This window comes from Protopterus annectens, chromosome 7.part0 (assembly GCF_019279795.1).
Source record: "Protopterus annectens isolate FY-2018-M chromosome 7.part0, PAN1.0, whole genome shotgun sequence".
NCBI classification, from domain to species: domain Eukaryota; kingdom Metazoa; phylum Chordata; order Ceratodontiformes; family Protopteridae; genus Protopterus; species Protopterus annectens.
In genome coordinates, this window is record NC_056739.1 from 873651984 (window position 1) to 873668935 (window position 16952).

Here is a 16952-nt window from a genome sequence, read left to right on the forward strand (position 1 = left end):
ATGTTATATGTATTTTAATTAGTTAATGTATAATTGATTTTAATTATGTAATGAGTTGATTAACATCATGTGATGTGTTGTATTTAATGTTTGTATGAGTGGCAATAAGTGGTGCTGCTGTAGTGTTGTCGCCTCACAGTTAGACGTTGCCCATTCGATTCTCAGTTAGAGCGTCTTCTGTGTGACGACATGCGTGAATGGGCGTTCCTTCGTTGAAGGTTGTGCGTTAGGCCCAGCAAGCCAGCACGTAAAACTCTACTGCCAATCATTAGCGGACCGGAGTTACGCTGTGGCGACCCCTAACCGGGAAAAGCCGAAAGATGCAAATGAGTGGCAATAAGTAGTTCTGAAGAAGTCCCTGCAGGGATGAAGGCGCTAAACACTACCTTATTTGTGGATCAGTAAAGAAGAGGAAGGTCTCAACTGTGTTTTCACGTGTTTGGTTTATGATTACTGGAACTGAGTTTTTCCCAAAGGGGATGACTATGCATTTTTTTGGCATTAAGCTTAAGGCCATGGTTTTCACACCAGCCATTGGTCTCAGTGAGACCTTTCTGTAGGATGTCTACATCACTTGGGGAGTTAATAATGGCTCCCAGCTTGCAGTAGTCTGTGAACTTGGTCAGCCAGAGTCCCTCCATGTTGGCCTGGACGTCTGAGAAGCAGATGCCAAACAGGAGAGGACCCAGGACCGATCCCTGTGGGACTCCACTTATGACTGGTCGGCAGTCTGACTTGGAGTCCGCTACTTTCAATATTCCATAAAAGTCCACTAGTTTTTAAATTTTTTTTTTTTATTTTTTGCATTCAAACAATTTCTCTTTCAAAACTTGCAATATTTCTTCTGCAGTTTTTCCAAGGAATGCATCACTCCAGTTAGTTTTACATAGTGACTGTTTCACTTCCATATAATATGTTATTAATTGTCTGTGCATTGGTTTAGATTGTAGTTCAGAATTATCTGGCAACAATTTATCTTTTATAACCCCATGATCACTGCATATAGTGGTGGTAAAACTTGACAAGAAGTTACAGTCTTTTCCTTAGGAACACAGACAGTGTCTTAGTATTTCATTCCCTGGTAGTTTATTTTTATAATCTGAAGCAGTTGTTGTTGTTGAAAATATACTGTAAATAATTTCCTTGTTAATGTTGAATCAATATTATTAAAGTCTGGTTCTGGTAAGTTTATGTCCCCAGCCACTATTATTTTCCCTCCTGTGTTTCATTTATGAAATGTATGAATTCCTGTAGGTCATCAGCGCTTGACTTTGATGGTCTATACACTCCAGCAGTTGTTCTATGTTCTAGGGTTGTCTTTATTGTCACAGTTGCACAATTTACAGTAGTGGTGTTACCATTGAACATGTAGTAATCGCAGGTGTCATAACAATTTTTAATCCCTGTCTTAACACTTCCGTATTTTTAAGGGCTGCAGTCAGACTAGATAACGCTGCACACACTGTCACTTGCAACATAGTGAAAAAATTTTTTTCAGTAACAAAAGCCACCCCCTTACTAGTCTCATTGAGGAATATCAAGCAGTATTGATAACTGCATTACATAAACTTGATTCAGTTTGTATTTAAAATAAAAATGCGAAATCAGACTTGCAGAATTCATATATTCATTTGATGTTGTACAGTACTTAGCACAACAAAGAAGATGCAGCACATATTCAAAAATCCTTTGTCTGTGTTACGCTTAGAAAAAAATAGCCATGTAAGTCCAAATTGTCCTGGGAATATTGAGAAAATACAAACTCATCTTTGACTTTCAGGGACCTTGAGGCATTTGCTAATTAAAGACCTCACATTCTTTAACTGGTCTTGAATACATTGAAAGAAGTTGTTTTTGGCTATCATTTAACCTGCAAAGCAAAGTGTACCTTCAGGGAAAACACTTTTAACACAGATATACCAACTAAAACTTACAATTTTTCACTTTACATTCACACATAACTTCAGAAATGGAAACCTTTAGTTCAGTCATTTGAGTCAAATAATCTTTGCCAAAATATATTCGTATCAAAATTCCCAGTAGCTTTTACAGCCTTCATGTATATCAGTTGATGTAATGAGTATTTAACTGTTTCTTTATTGGACATAAGAATGATCAGGGCTGTAATGACATCTCTCCAGAATCCCTGCCTTGGCTGTTTTATGGGTCACAGAGTGTTTGTTTGTTTGTTGTGTATATTTTTGTTAACTGTTCACAGTGTTTAAGTTGTTCCTGTTATGAATTGCTATTTTTGTATCATCAGTTATAGTAAAATTGTTTGCCGTTTCTCACTCAGAAGAAATTAATGAGTTTCTGTTACTACAGGCATTCAGTGGCATGTGATAATGTCATTCAGAAGAGGATCAATGTAAGGAACCTGTGCTAGCATGTGTTAATGGAGTATTATCTGTAAAAAAACATTTCTGGGATACCAGATTTAGAAGACATATAAGCCCATTTTTGTTACCTTATAGCCACAGTTACTTTTCTGATAGATCTAGTGTTACGGCCAGTATGTCAAAACTGTACTTTAAAGATGAGTATATTTGCATGTATTTTCTCAATTGCTAACCTTGCAAAATAATGATAATAATAATATGTGACAGTATTTATTTCCCATTATGCCTATTGCTGCCTGAAAATGTGACTACTGGAACTGTTCATTGTAGGTGCACATGGAGAGAGGATTCTTAGAATTCTGTATGAAGAGAATGACGAATCTAATGTAGAAGTTATACATGTGGCATCTCCTTTCTTAGAAAAAAGAAAAACAGAATGTTTTAGATACCCTTGTGCAGGTAAGAGACAAAATTATGTGGTATGTATTTGTAGATTAAACTGGACAGACTACATTTTGGTAGCTGTAACTAACCCTCACAACACACAGTAATTGTGCGGATGTACATGTGTAGTCTATATACATGCAATGCATGTTTGAGTGAGTGGGTATGCACACACAGACACACACACACACACACACACACACACACACACACACACACACACACACAGTGTAGATATTCTTTATACTCTTTGTACGTAATCACATATTGATTAACATTCCTGATGCTTGAAATTGATTTATTATTCTTAGGGCATGATCTAGCATAGTTTTACCATTTATTTTAAAACTCGTTGTCTAAACCTGATACTTTGTGCATCTCACATGAGCCCCTGTTATCCTAGCTGTGAGTGTGTGTGTGTGTGTGTGTGTGTGTGTGTGTGTGTGTGTGTGATATATATATATATATATATATATATATATAAATAAATAAATATATATATATATATGTGTGTGTGTGTGTGTGTGTGTGTGTCTATATATATATATATATATATATATATATATATATATATATGTATATATATATATATATATATATATATATATATATATATATATATATATATATATATATATACATACCACAACATCCCATAATATATAATTGTAGATTGACAAAATGAGATTGTTCCTTAAAGTGAACAAACTTTCCCAATCCTGTAATAGAAGATTTTCATAATCCTGCAACAGAAGATATTTCATATACCACACACAGCAAATTCCATGTACTCCATTTATCTACTTTTTGTCAGTTCAATCACTGCATGTGTTAACTGCTTATATTTCTGCTGAGTAAGATTTATGTGGTTTGCATAAAATGGAGCATATTTTTTTTTTCTGCTGTAGTACTGACATATTTTTTAATCTTTTTCTTGAATTGTAATTTTAATGCGTTTAAATAGTTTAGTAAGAGCTAAGGTAGTTTACTAGTTTTATTGTTTAGATGTGTTTTAGTTATTTTTTTTTTTAGTTTAGACAGTTGTTTGTGGGCGTGTTTTGCTTCTAATGTCATATTTTCCAATCGGCTAGCCAAGGTTAATGTTTTGTTTTAGTTTTTTTCATTCATACCATAAAGAAAACATTTATATGAAATTAATTTCTGGAGGGATAATGTAAATGGGTATTTTTTGGTAGAGTTGCGTACATGCTGTTTGTGTTTTGCATTTTAGTTTTATTTTTATACTTTTCTGTAGCTATTAGAGTAGATTTGTGTTTGGGGGGTTATTTATGTGGGCTGTAGTGTTTTGTAGTTTACGTGCATGTATATGTGTATGTCTTGCCTGTCTGTCTGTCTCGCTGTTTAATGTTTGCAGTCTGTGAACCTTTGGTAAATATCATAGATTTAGGAGACATTTTTGTAGGTCTGATGACAAAATAGTGAAGAAAATGCAGGGTGATGATGTATCATGGCTTTAGATAAACATTATAATGTGCAGTCCATGATATTTTAAATTTAAGGTGGGGGACCTATCAGTCATTGCTGTAAATGTTAAAGATATTAATGAAATTAAGTACTTTTTCGTACTTGTAGACATCCAGATCTTTCACTATAATAAAGTAAGAAAAGCTGAACAGAAGCAAGTTAACGTTAATATAAAGTTGTGATCTTAAGATGCAGGGGTAGGCCACATAAAAGTGTATTGATCAGATCATATTTAGGATAAAAAAATGCACTTCTTTCTATAGATGTCAGTATATATTTCTAGAATAATGTATTTAGTTTAAGCTGTAGACAGTGTTTTTTCTAAGTAAATTGAAAAATAAGATAAAATAATGAAAGGCATAGAAAATTGTAGTTCTTTCTTATATTTGTAAAGACATTAGCTATTTGTTCCATCAGCTTCTAACAGTCTATTTTTTTATTTGAGTGTTTTCATTGAAGCAGAATGTCTTAAAAAGTAACATAGGTTCACATGGAGATTTGAAAAAGCAACTACACAAGAGATCAGCCTTTCAAACAATGTATTCTAGTACACTAAAAGTTGGATATATGTATTCAGAAGTGCAGTCATGTATAATAGGTGTGAGTATTAGCTTTCTGTTATAATGACTGCTGTGTCCATATTATCATGGAATGTAAATGACCTTACAGGTATTGACAAAAAGTATTGGAATTACATTACAAGTTGTAGAGTGTAAATCGCAATTGTTTAGGAGATGCATTTGGATAGAAATGAGCATGTGAATTTGATGAGAAAATTTCACGGTAGACATTCAGCAGAAGATCAGGACAGAGCAAGAAGGGAGTAATAATAATGATTGCTATAGGGACTCGAGCAGTGATGGAAGAGGGAAAAGAAGATATAACGGCAGCTCTGTGCTGGTAAGGGGTTATCGTCAAAAGAGGAGGATTACATCAGCATGTATTTATATTGCACCTAAAACTGCTTTTATGGAGCTTAAGAGAATTTTGGGAGAAATAATTTTAAACACGGTATATTATTTATTGATGGCAAATAGGACCTAATTTACAGGAGTGAGGAAATAGAAGAGAAAATATAGTAAAAGAGGATACGTTTTTGAAGAAGTATATGAAAATGTTTGGTGTGAAAGATGTGAATTCAGTGGTAGGAACTCCTACAGAATTTACCTATTATTCCCCAAGGTACAAGCACTGGGCTAGACTGATTAAAAATTATGTCTTACAGGAACATGAGTATTAAAGTGACAGCATTGTCACATATCCAATAACAATTTCAGATCATACATCTATAAAAACTAAGATGCAGGATAACAAAGTGCAAGTAAGAGTCTGGTGCTTTCCCATTTACCTGATAAAGAAAACGTAATTTAATAATTGGGTTGTCAAAATGATTTAATAGTTATTAAGGAAGCTAGATATTTCTTCAAAAGGGATATACTAGTGAGTGGGATAAAATGAAAAACAGAGATCCTGTTCATCCTGTTCATGTGATCTGATCAATGAGTACATAAACCAGGAACCAGAGAATAAGCCAAAAATTCGTATACCAACTCGGAAGACTCAAAGATGAACCTCATGCCACTCCATAAAGTGTATACAAAAAGGCAAAGTTTATTAAAACAAAAACTTAAGCTCTTTCATCCACTTGTAACTTAGACTTCCACAGAATCCTGAGGAAAAGGATTCTGAGGAAGTCTAAGTTAAAATCGGGCGAAAGTGCTTAATTTTTTGTTTTAATAAACTTTGTCTGTTTGTATACACTTTGTGGAGTGGTATGAGGTTCACCTTTGAGTCTTCTGAGCTGGTTTAAGAGTATTTGATTAATGAGTATTTGGGCTGCTTGTCAGGTCAGAGCTGGCAAAATATTGTTCCAGCTTTGAGCTGCTTTTTTCCCTACCCATAATACACCTCTTGGTGATGCCATCATAGATCTTATTTGCTACCGCTGCATTTGGATGTGGTTTCACCAGCAGCTAAGTCTTTGTCACTCTTCTTTTGTGCATTAAGAAGATGTTGAGGCTTGGGTGTTTGTTTAAGTAGTTTATTGTATACAAATGCATCTGGATGGATGGCAGGAACATTGAACTTAAATAAACTATCTAACTAGCTGACTGACTACATACTTGCATGCTGTCACTCTGGCTGCTCACTCAAAATGGCAGTTTTGCTTGCATGTGCTAGCTCACTGGAAAGCTTCTTAAAGGTATACCACACACACTGATCTACATCCTCCATCTTTACTGAGCTGTCTGATATAAACAAATGACATTTCAATAGGCATGCAATTATACAGACACTAATAAAGAAAAATGTCCATGTTGCTGTGCATCTGGAACTAGGTTTTGAGATGTGAGTTGATCTCATGGCATAATAGTTAGGACTGGGTTTAGTAACAGGGGCAGTCACTGGGGAGTGTTCTGCTTATGGACTCTTGGGGATTTTCTCAGGAACGGGGATTGCTGACAGAATGTCTTCTGGAACAGGAACAGTGGACAGGTTACTCTGAGAACTTGAGTCTTTGTCACAGGCAAGATGCTGTAATAATGGTTTGGACACTCGTAACAAATGCTTCTGATTTTGTCTGAATTCCATTCCTTGTGATTCCACAATGTAAGGTCTTGGATCTTGACACAAACTTTTCACAAATCCGATGCAATCAAACCCTTTTGACATCTCCATCCTCACTATCTCCCCTTTTTGTAAAGAACAGAGTTGTCTGCTGCTTTTATCATAGTAAGATTTCTGGGACAAATGCTATTCAACAGTTGGGTGTTTACTGCATTATTGTTCTTAGCACTTGGAACCAGTAAATTACTACTGATTGGTAATGTGGTTCTGGTTTGTCTCAGCATAAGTCTCTGGGCAAGTGAACCAAGATGTTTATCACAAGGAATGTTTCTGAGATTTAACAAGTTTAGAAAAACATCTGTATTATTATGTCTGGATTTCTCTAACAATTGTTTTGCACTTTGAACTGCACGTTCAGCCAAGCCGTTTGACTGAGAGTATTCAGGACTACTTGTAATATGAACAAAGTCCCACACTTCTGCAAATTTCTTGAACTGCTAACTTGTAAACTGTGCACCATTGTCAGAAATAACTGTGTGGACTACCATGGACTGAAAAATGTCGCTTCAACTTATGACAGTACTGGAAGCTAGTTTGGGAAGTAGGTCAATCTCAAACCAATTTGAATAAGAGTCTACTAACACCAACTAATGTTGACCATTCCACTCAAAATATCTGTGACTATTGTCGACCAAGGTAGGTCAGGAATCTGGCTTAACTGAAATGATTATTTCTGTTGATGTGGCTTTGTACTATTACAAACTGAACAAGATGAAAGTACTTTATTGATATCTCTTGACATCGAAGGCCAAAATACTAGACCTCTCACCCTTCTTTTGGTAGAATCAGTTCTGGGTGGCCATGATGCAAGATCGTAATGTACTCTTGTTGCAAAGACTTTGTAACAATTACTTTAGGACCTTTAATGATGATACCATTATCTGAAAAAATATCATCTCTGTATGGAAAATATGGTTGCACTTCTACTGGTAAACAAGATTGCTTTGAAGGCTATCCTTGACTGATAAAGAGCTTTAGCTTCTGGAGAGCTAGATCTGAAGCTGTGTGAGTTCTGAGCTCATTAAGATGTGTGGAAGAAGAATGTCTCACTTCCATGACTTCAAAATCAAGTTGTTCATTGTTATGCTGTTCTAGGGTCTTTCTGGGTGATCTGGATAAGGCATCAGCAGGATAAAGAAGTTTGCCTTTTGTGCAAACAAGATTGAATTTATACTTCTGCAATTTGAGCATCATATGTTGCAATCTGGCAGGAGCTGTATGCATAGGCTTTCTCAAAATAGTGAGTAGAGGTTGGTGGTCAGTTTCAATCTGGATAGGTCGACCATAAATATAATCATGAAACTTCGAACATGCAAACATAATTTCCAAAAGCTCTTTCTCAGTCTGGGCATATTGCATCTTGGTCTGGGTAAGAGTTCTCGATGCACAGGCGACTGGTTTAACCTCATGAATAATGACTGCACCTAGACCAAACTTAGAAGCATCACAGGAAAGAGTAACTGGTTTGTGAACATCATAGTAGCTGAGAGTTGGTGGACTAGCAATTTTCTATTTCATGACATCAAATACTCTGTTGCTGTTCCAACCATGACCAAATAACATCTTTGCGTGTCACCTCTCATAATGGTGCAGAAAGTTGGCTTAAGTCTGGAATGAACTTGCCTAGATATTTAACCATGCCAAGAAAACGTTGTAGGGCTTGAACACTGTCTAGAGCTGGCATCTCGAGAATTGCTGTTTGCTTTGAAGGATCTGGTCGTAAGCTGGAACTGGCAAACAAGTGAGGATTCACCTGAAGATTAACTTCGCATGCTCTTTCCAGAACTTTCTTGAGGTTTCTGTCATGTTGAATTCACCATTGCCTCCTCCTAGAAAATCATCTACTATAATAGCACATAGATAGCCAGAAAAAAAATTTGCTCCATTGTACGCTGAAAGACTTCACTGGCAGAATTTATTCTAAATGGCATTCTCAGAAATCTGTATCTTCCAAATGGCATACTGAATGTGGTTAATGATGAAGATTTTCGGTCAAGCAAAATTTGCCAAAAGGAACTATTTGCATCTAAAACAGAAAAAAACTGTGGCATTTGGCATGAAGGCAACAACCTCTTCAATTGTGGGCATTGGATGATGAGGCCTTTTTAATGCTTTGTTCAAATCTTTTGGATCAATACTTATTTTGATATCATCTGAGCTTTTCTTATGAGGTACCACCATGGAGGATACCCATTCAGTAGGTTCTTCTACTGGACAAGTTACTTGTACTCCTACTGGAACTTTCTGTGCTGGCCTGACCTCTGGGTCTAACTTCATAGAATACACAAGTGGGAGTTTGCCTAGTTTGTCTGATAAAATATCAGCATACCCAGAAAAAATAGTTTGGGCGAAATTTGAGCTGTTGTCATTCAGGCTTACATGGTGAACTTCTTTATTAAGTGGAAACAGTCCCATTTTCAAACTGTCTCTGGGGCCTAATAATGACTGCATATGTCTCTTGACTACAAAGAAACTGCAAGTCATAGCTGTTCCAGCAGAGTAACATGAAAGCACTACTGAGCCTTTGGTTTGAATCTCTTTACCAGCAACAAGCTTTGCACACTTTGTCAAATCAAGATGTTCTGCAGTTTTGCTCTAGCAAACATTTATGCTTACAAAACATTGCACTTTGAGCCACTATCTACTTGGGACTCCCATTAATCCAAACAGTACATAAGGTCTCATTCTTTGCCCACAAATCTACTGCATTGACTGTTTCACCAAGCACAGACACACCATCAGCATAAAAAGTAGGGTTGCAGCTTTCTAAATGATCAACTTGCCTCTTGGAATGCCCTCTTTTAATAAAAGAATGTGCCTTGTTTGATTTACAAAACCTTTTGAAATTATTCCACTTATTGCAAGAATGATACTGCTGACCAAAAGCTAAGCACTTTTCTCTTTTGGGCTTGTGATTTCCACCACAGTTACGACAGTTGACTATGAAACTGGGTCTTGGCACATGTTTTGAGTTTGCTGACTCACCCTTATGCTTAACTGAGCATGCTCTGGAATGTGCTGAAAAGACTTTGGGTTTCCCAGGGACTGTTACAGGACCTGCAGTAGCTGCCATGTGCTTGGGCCTATTTCTTTTAATCACATGCTGCATACTATCAACATGAGCTTTGTCACTGTGCCTTCCACAGCTGTTCTCATTTGTAAGCATACTTGTGTGCTTTTCTGTAAGCTTGTATGTCTGACAAATCCCAGTGGATTTATTCAAAGTTAAATCACTGCCTCAAAGCAAAATCTTTCTTACTATGTCATTAATACTGCACACAAGCCTGTCCTTCATCAACTCATCTCTCAAATCACCAGATCTGCACATTTTAGCCTTATTTCTCAAGTCAGTTATATATGCTGCAAAAGTTTCACCAGGCTTTTGGTCCTTTGTGTAAATGTAAAATAAGTGCCTTTCCATTGTAATATTCGTCTAGGGGTTACACATTTCTCTAAATTTACGTTTTAAGTACTCAGGGTCTTCCCTTGTTTCAGATGTTACCACTATATGGTGGTCTTCCCCCTCCTCTGCAAACACAGCAGGTGCATACACATATGAACACTCTCTTTCAATGGCTTCTGAATCAGCTAAATTAAGCAGAATAAATGCCTTTGTGCATGCATCTTTGTCAGAAAAAACAGCTTGTATGAAAATATATTCCTGCTCAAACACTCTCCAATTTTCTTCAATATTGTTATCAAACACAAGCAGTGCGGGTCTGCAAAATCCTTCTGCTATGCCCACAGATTATAGTAAAATACAATGCAAAATAGCCAGTGTAATTTTACACGAACATGCACACACACCAGGTACTTATAATACTATTCAAATGCACAATAAATGCTTCAAAATACTGTACTTTGCGAAATATTCTTTGAAATAATTGTACTTTGAGAAATATTCTTTGAAACAACTGTATGCTGCGAAATAATTGCACTGTAATACTACACATACTTGCAAACACTTGACACACTTCCGATATTTTGGATAGCTTTAGTTAATGCGAAAAAGTAGCACACAGTGAAAAAAGTCATTTTCCCTTTTTTGTACATTTTATACGATTCAGATAGTGTTTCAAATGTTTTCATAATTATTTTGAATATTTTTATCAGTATGTCACAGTTTTGGACATTTCCTTTAATAAGAAATTCGGTTTGAGTGCTTCATTTCATATTTGGAGCAAAAGAAATCATTTAAGTGAATTTTAGTAATTAGTTTCTGACGTTTTGTGAGTTGTTTGAGCAGTTGAGATGATCCATCCTCTATATTCCTCCCAACTTTAACCAGCTGTCTCGTGGCTGTAACTCTGGATCCCATTCTGACACTATGTCACTCTTCTTATATGCATTATGAAGACGTTGAGGCTTGGGTGTTCATTTAAGTAGTTTATTGTATACATATACATCAGGATAGATGGCAAGAACATTGAACTTAAACGAGCTGACTGACTACATACTTGCATGCTCTCACTCTGACTGCTCACTCAAAATGGCACTCTTGCTAGAACGTGCTCACTCCTTATATGCACGTGCTGGCTCACTGGAAAGCTTCTTAAAGGTATATCACATGCACTGATCTACAGTCTACACCTAATTTTTTTTATTCAGCTGTTGTCTTTGCTATATATATATATATATATATATATATATATATATATATATATATATATATATATATATATATACATACATACATACATACACATACATGTGTATTTATATATATATATATATATGTGTGTGTGTGTGTGTATACATATACTTATGTGTGTGTGTGTGTCTCTCTCTCTCTCTCTATATATATATATATATATATATATATATATATATATATATATATATATATATTATATATATATATATATATATATATATGTGTGTGTGTATATATATATATATATATATATATATATATGTATACACACACACACACACACACACACACACACACACACACACACACACACATATATGCAGGTATATATAGAAACTGTCTTGTTTCTTGTTCTGTACCAATGTTTGATCTCTTTTAGATAGCTTACTCATTACTTAATTGTTTCTTCTTTCACTGCATAGGTGTTTTCCCTATGGCCCCACCCTTTCTTCTGCTTAAAAATGTAGTTAATATTCCCTGCATTAGATGTATATTGTTAGAGTTTTGTTGTTAGGAATATTTTCTGTTTTATGTATTGTGAGTGAGTCTTTACTGAGTGAACAGTGGACAAAGAGAAAGACAAAAGTTTCAGAAAATGTTCTCTGTGCATCCATAAAATTCCTTCAGTAATGCACAAGAGCAGTGTTTTGTGTACATGGGGGATGGACCACTTTTCAGCTGAGTTTTCTGTTTGTAAGGCCTTTGTTTTTTTCCACCATTGCAGGAAGATTAAATAAATTCATTATTAAAGGGCTGCTGCCCCCAGAAATAGAGACAGACAATCATAGCAAAGGAAAAGAGAGAGAGAAATTAAAAGAAAAGAAAAAAACAAAGACTAGAGACAAAGATAAGGATTATGAATCCAAAAAGCATAAGTCAGATGATATTCCTAACTCCTGTGGCTCCTAAAGTTCTGAGAATGGAGCTTTCCACTTTTTTTTAATTCAAGCCAAGTCTTTTATGTCAAATTTGATGACGTCAGAGCCAATTATCACCCCAGACAGATCTCTAAAACATTATGCCAGTTGCACTTCCTCTGACAGGCAACCTTCTTGGTTCCATTCACGACCACCTTCACAGTCTTCTAATCCATTCCTAAGGTCTTTCAGGAATGCTTTGGAGCAAAGTTGGGAACCACACGATGAGGGCTTTCCTCAAGGCCTAGATTGAAATGTGTGCCCAGTCATCCCTGTTTGCCTCAAAGGTAGAATAGTCTAGTTTATCATCTCCCATATTTTCCTCCTTCCCTGGTTCAGGTTTCAGATATGGTGGTTTTGAGTCTGAACATCTCACCTGAAACCAACATGCTCAGCACTGGTAGGCCCTTAGAACTTTGAATCTTATTCACCTAACTGTAAGACTGTTGGAGTTAAGCAGATTGTCGTCCTGAGATAGCCTCAAGATAACTGCTCAGTTGCAGAGACAATTCTCTGAGTACTCAGACTCATCCCTGCCCAGTGTTCCAGAAAAGTGAATGTGCAGCTGGAGGCACATTGACTCTCCTATGGAGTTGGTCACTTCGGATACAGACTTGGATGATTGAGAAGGTTCCCACCAGTCACCTCTGGAAGACCTCAGTTTTAGTGAGATCCTTGAGCTAATGAAACAGGCCGGATCCTGGCCTGGCAGGATGCCTTATTGACTTGGCTAACAGCAGAGCATGGCAGGAGCCAGATGCCTTTGAAAGTGTTTCCAGGAAACCAAACAAGATTCTTATATGCTCCCAAAGGGCAGACAGTTTTGGTGTTAGGTTCACTTACTATATCCTACTATTGTTGCGGTGGCAACCAAAACAGAGGTGACAAAGGAGACAGCAACTGTCCATTCACCCAACAAGGAGTATAGGAAGATAGACAGGGTGAGGAAGCAGGCATATGCTTTAGGCACCTTCACTCTTAGGGCCTTGAACTACTGCACCCATATGAACCATTTTCAGAGAGACCTAGTCCTGCAAGCACTTGTCTCTTTGAAAAGACTGCTCACGCTTGACTCTGGGAAGAAGCTAGAAACCACCTTGGGTACCATATTCACCATCACTAATCTGTTCATGTAACTTATGTATAATGTAGCCAGTAGAGCAGCAACAGTGGCAGAGACAAACAATATTATGAGATGTCATGCATGGTTTCACCTTTATAATGTCACTAAAAATTTAAAACTTCCTTATTTGGTCCATATATTAAAGAGAAAATGCAAAAAAAATTGAGCAGAATAGAAAGATATGGTCTGCTGTAGGAGTTAAGTTTGAGACAACACAATAATCTTAAAATACGAACCAAAAGGGGTCCGCAACCCTATGGTTTAAAAAAAATCCTTGCATCAACCCTTTGACTCCACTTCTGATAGGGGAGGCCATAGCAGAGGAGGCCTGTTCAGTAGATATAAAATCAGGGGTCGAGGGGATCTGCAGAACAAGGGATATCGTGGACCTTACTCTGACAGACAGTCTAGTCGTCTCAGACTGAATGCGGGACTGCTCCCCTCTAGAGGTAGTTGGAGGTCATCTCTCTTTCTGCTTTCATCTTTGAAGAGTTCAGTTACATTGGTGGCTAACCTACCCCTTCATTCTCCTAGGAAGACCATTTGTGATGGCACCCCCCCCAGCAGTAGTGGCCATAGATGATTTCTCCTTGGTAGGAGGGGGTATTACGAGGAGAGGTTGGTCCCAGGTTCATGTACACAAGAAGAAGCCAGCCTTAACATAACCATCCTGGAGATGAGAGCAGTCCTCCTTGCTTTGCAGGAACTAAAGGACTTCTTGCCACTAGGCGTGATTTCCATTCAAACCAACACCATGACTGTAGTTTGGTGCATCAACAAGCTGGGAAGGACCACATCCCCTACCCTTTATGCCAAGAAGCCATGAGAGTGTGAAAATGGGAGATTCCTTAATATCACTTCATGATAGAGCACATTCTTGGGAAGACCAGCTGTCTTTCTGATAGGTTCAGCAGGTTTATTTTGTTGCCTTATGTGTGGTCTCTCAGTCCAGCAGTAGCATGTCAGATGTTCCAGTGCTGGGACTACCCTTGCTGGCATTTTTTTTGTCTCCACAGACAACACCCAAGTGCAGCAATTCCTTTGCCTGAATTAGCAGAACCTTTCTACTTTGTCCTTCAATCAGACAACTGGTTCTCCTGTAAGACCTCAGTTTTGTTCTAGAAATGCTAACAAGATCTCTCTTGGAGGTAACATTTTCTGTTCCTTTGAAGTTTCTCTCGTGGAAAGCATTATTTCTTCTAGCAATTACCACAGCCAGAAAAATATCAGAGTTGCTTGTTTTTTTTTTCACAAGGATAGAGTGTCATTGCATGCTGACTCTTCCTGTATTCTCAAGGTGTCATCTGAAATGAATTTGAATTAACCCATTACCCTCCCACTCTTTTTTCCCCAACAACTCAAACAAGGAAGAGTGCAGTATTGGCGCACTGAATGCTCACAGACAGCTAAGATTTAACCTGCACAAAACTAAAACCTGTAGAAAAGATTCTTAACTTTTTGTGTCCTTTGCAGCAAACAAACTTTTCTAAGGTCATCTTCTCCATATGGCTTTCTGACTGTATTATCTTATTTGCTAATAAGCACCCCTTGCCATGCAGACCTAAGGCTCATTGTACAAGGTTTATGGTCACTTCTGTGGCCTCTTTTAGAAATTCTTCAGTTGCCAAAATCTGTATTGGTGCAACCCAGTCTATGTTATATACTTTTGACAAAGATTACAAATTGGACATTATTTCAAGGTCTAAGACTTCCTTTGGAGATGCCATCCTCAAAGGTCTCCTGTTAAGATTCCATGCAGGTATTCAATGGCTGGGGATTCTGGCCCATTAGTCAGATCAAATGGATGGAATGAGTAGGATATGGAAGTTATTTTTACTTGCCATAACTCTGGATCCTTTCATCTTGTCAGTTCCAAAGGGCCTGAAGGGTCTTTAGCACTCTTCTCCAGTGATCTCTGTAGCGTGCAAATCCTTCTAACTAGGTAACAGACTGTCTGAGGTAGTTTCACTTAAATGTGCATTATGGGTACAGGGAATATTAAAGGAGCTCAAGGCTGGAGTCTTTGTTTTGCTGGCTTAGATTCGGCAAGTGCTTTGAAGACCTATCAGTCTTATTGGATGGAAAATGGATGAAAGGATCCAGCAATGTGATAAGTACATAACTACCATTTTGAAAACATGGTAGCAATAAAAGAGAAAGAGTATGGGGAAAAAGTAGTAGGGATTATTTAGAGGAGTTGACAAATGTTAGAATATTGCAGGATAAGAGGAATCTCGCATAACAACAAGAGGAGCAATTGCAAAGTACTAAAGGGGAAATAATGGAGTATTTGGATAATGTACATGAGTTTAGAAAGGGTGCTAGTAAGCAACTAGTTTTTCATTACTCTAAAATACAAAAACTTTTAAAACAACTTGGACAGCAGATAATAGAAAGGATTTTTGCCAAGCATAGGGAGCCTATAACAAGCAAAATAAGCAGAGATCCTATAGCATTCCTGGAGATATTTTGGACATAGGTATAAAGCACTGGAATGTGGAAAGCATAAAATGAACAAATGGAAATATTTATGCAAGATTTTTGTCAGGGTTACAGGCATATTAATCTCAACAGTTAACAGCTAAGATAGAGATGAGATCAAAAAGGTGATGTATAGTTAATCAGCAGGGAAGTCATGAGGAAGAGATGGTACACTAGTGGGTGTTTGGAAATTCGAAGGAAAGAAAGTGATAAATCTCTGGAATGTTTTGTTTAACCATATTTTAAAAGGGAAGAAGAGAGTTATCAGCATCTTGGAAGAAAGCTATAGTGGTTGTAATACCCAAAGGTGGTAAAGACCATTCAGACCTAGCTTTGTATTGACTCATGTTAGTATTATACAATTATTCTAAAGTGTATTATGTCTGCATAGCTAAGAGAACACAGAGTGTTTTGCCATAACTGATAGATATAGATCAGCATGGTTTTGTGGAGGAGTCTGTTAAGGTACCAAGTAACTTTCACACAAGACAGTTCAGTAGAGAATAAAATGCCCTTTATTACACAGAAAGACATGTACATGAGAGACTTAGAAATCAAGATCCGGTCTCTTCAAAAAAATACAAAAATCAACATGTTGTATACCTGTTTTTAATCAAAAGAAGCATTATTATAACAATCATAGAACAGACACTGACCAATTAGAGAGAAACACTACAGCATTAATTCTGCTAAGATCTCATGACTGCTTGTATATGACATTCTGTGTTATGCTCGAGTTCCAAATTCCATGGTAAAACTTTCTGTTAAGAATAAATTTTATACTTTTCTAACCCTGTCAGTACATGATAATATTAGACAGGAAGCAAATTAACATTTACCTACTGAAGGGCACTAAATTTTTCAATCTGCTATGAAAGCAT

General features: G+C 36.9%; 1 protein-coding gene across 1 annotated transcript in view; it reads left to right on the forward strand.

Annotated features, from left to right (window-relative positions):
- DPP8 (dipeptidyl peptidase 8) overlaps positions 1–16952 on the forward strand; it is a 1004126-nt gene that overhangs the window by 365871 nt on the left and 621303 nt on the right. The window contains exon 7 of the mRNA XM_044077448.1: positions 2670–2798. Within this exon, the coding sequence (XP_043933383.1) occupies positions 2670–2798 (129 nt within the window). The remainder of the gene's footprint in view (positions 1–2669; positions 2799–16952) is intronic.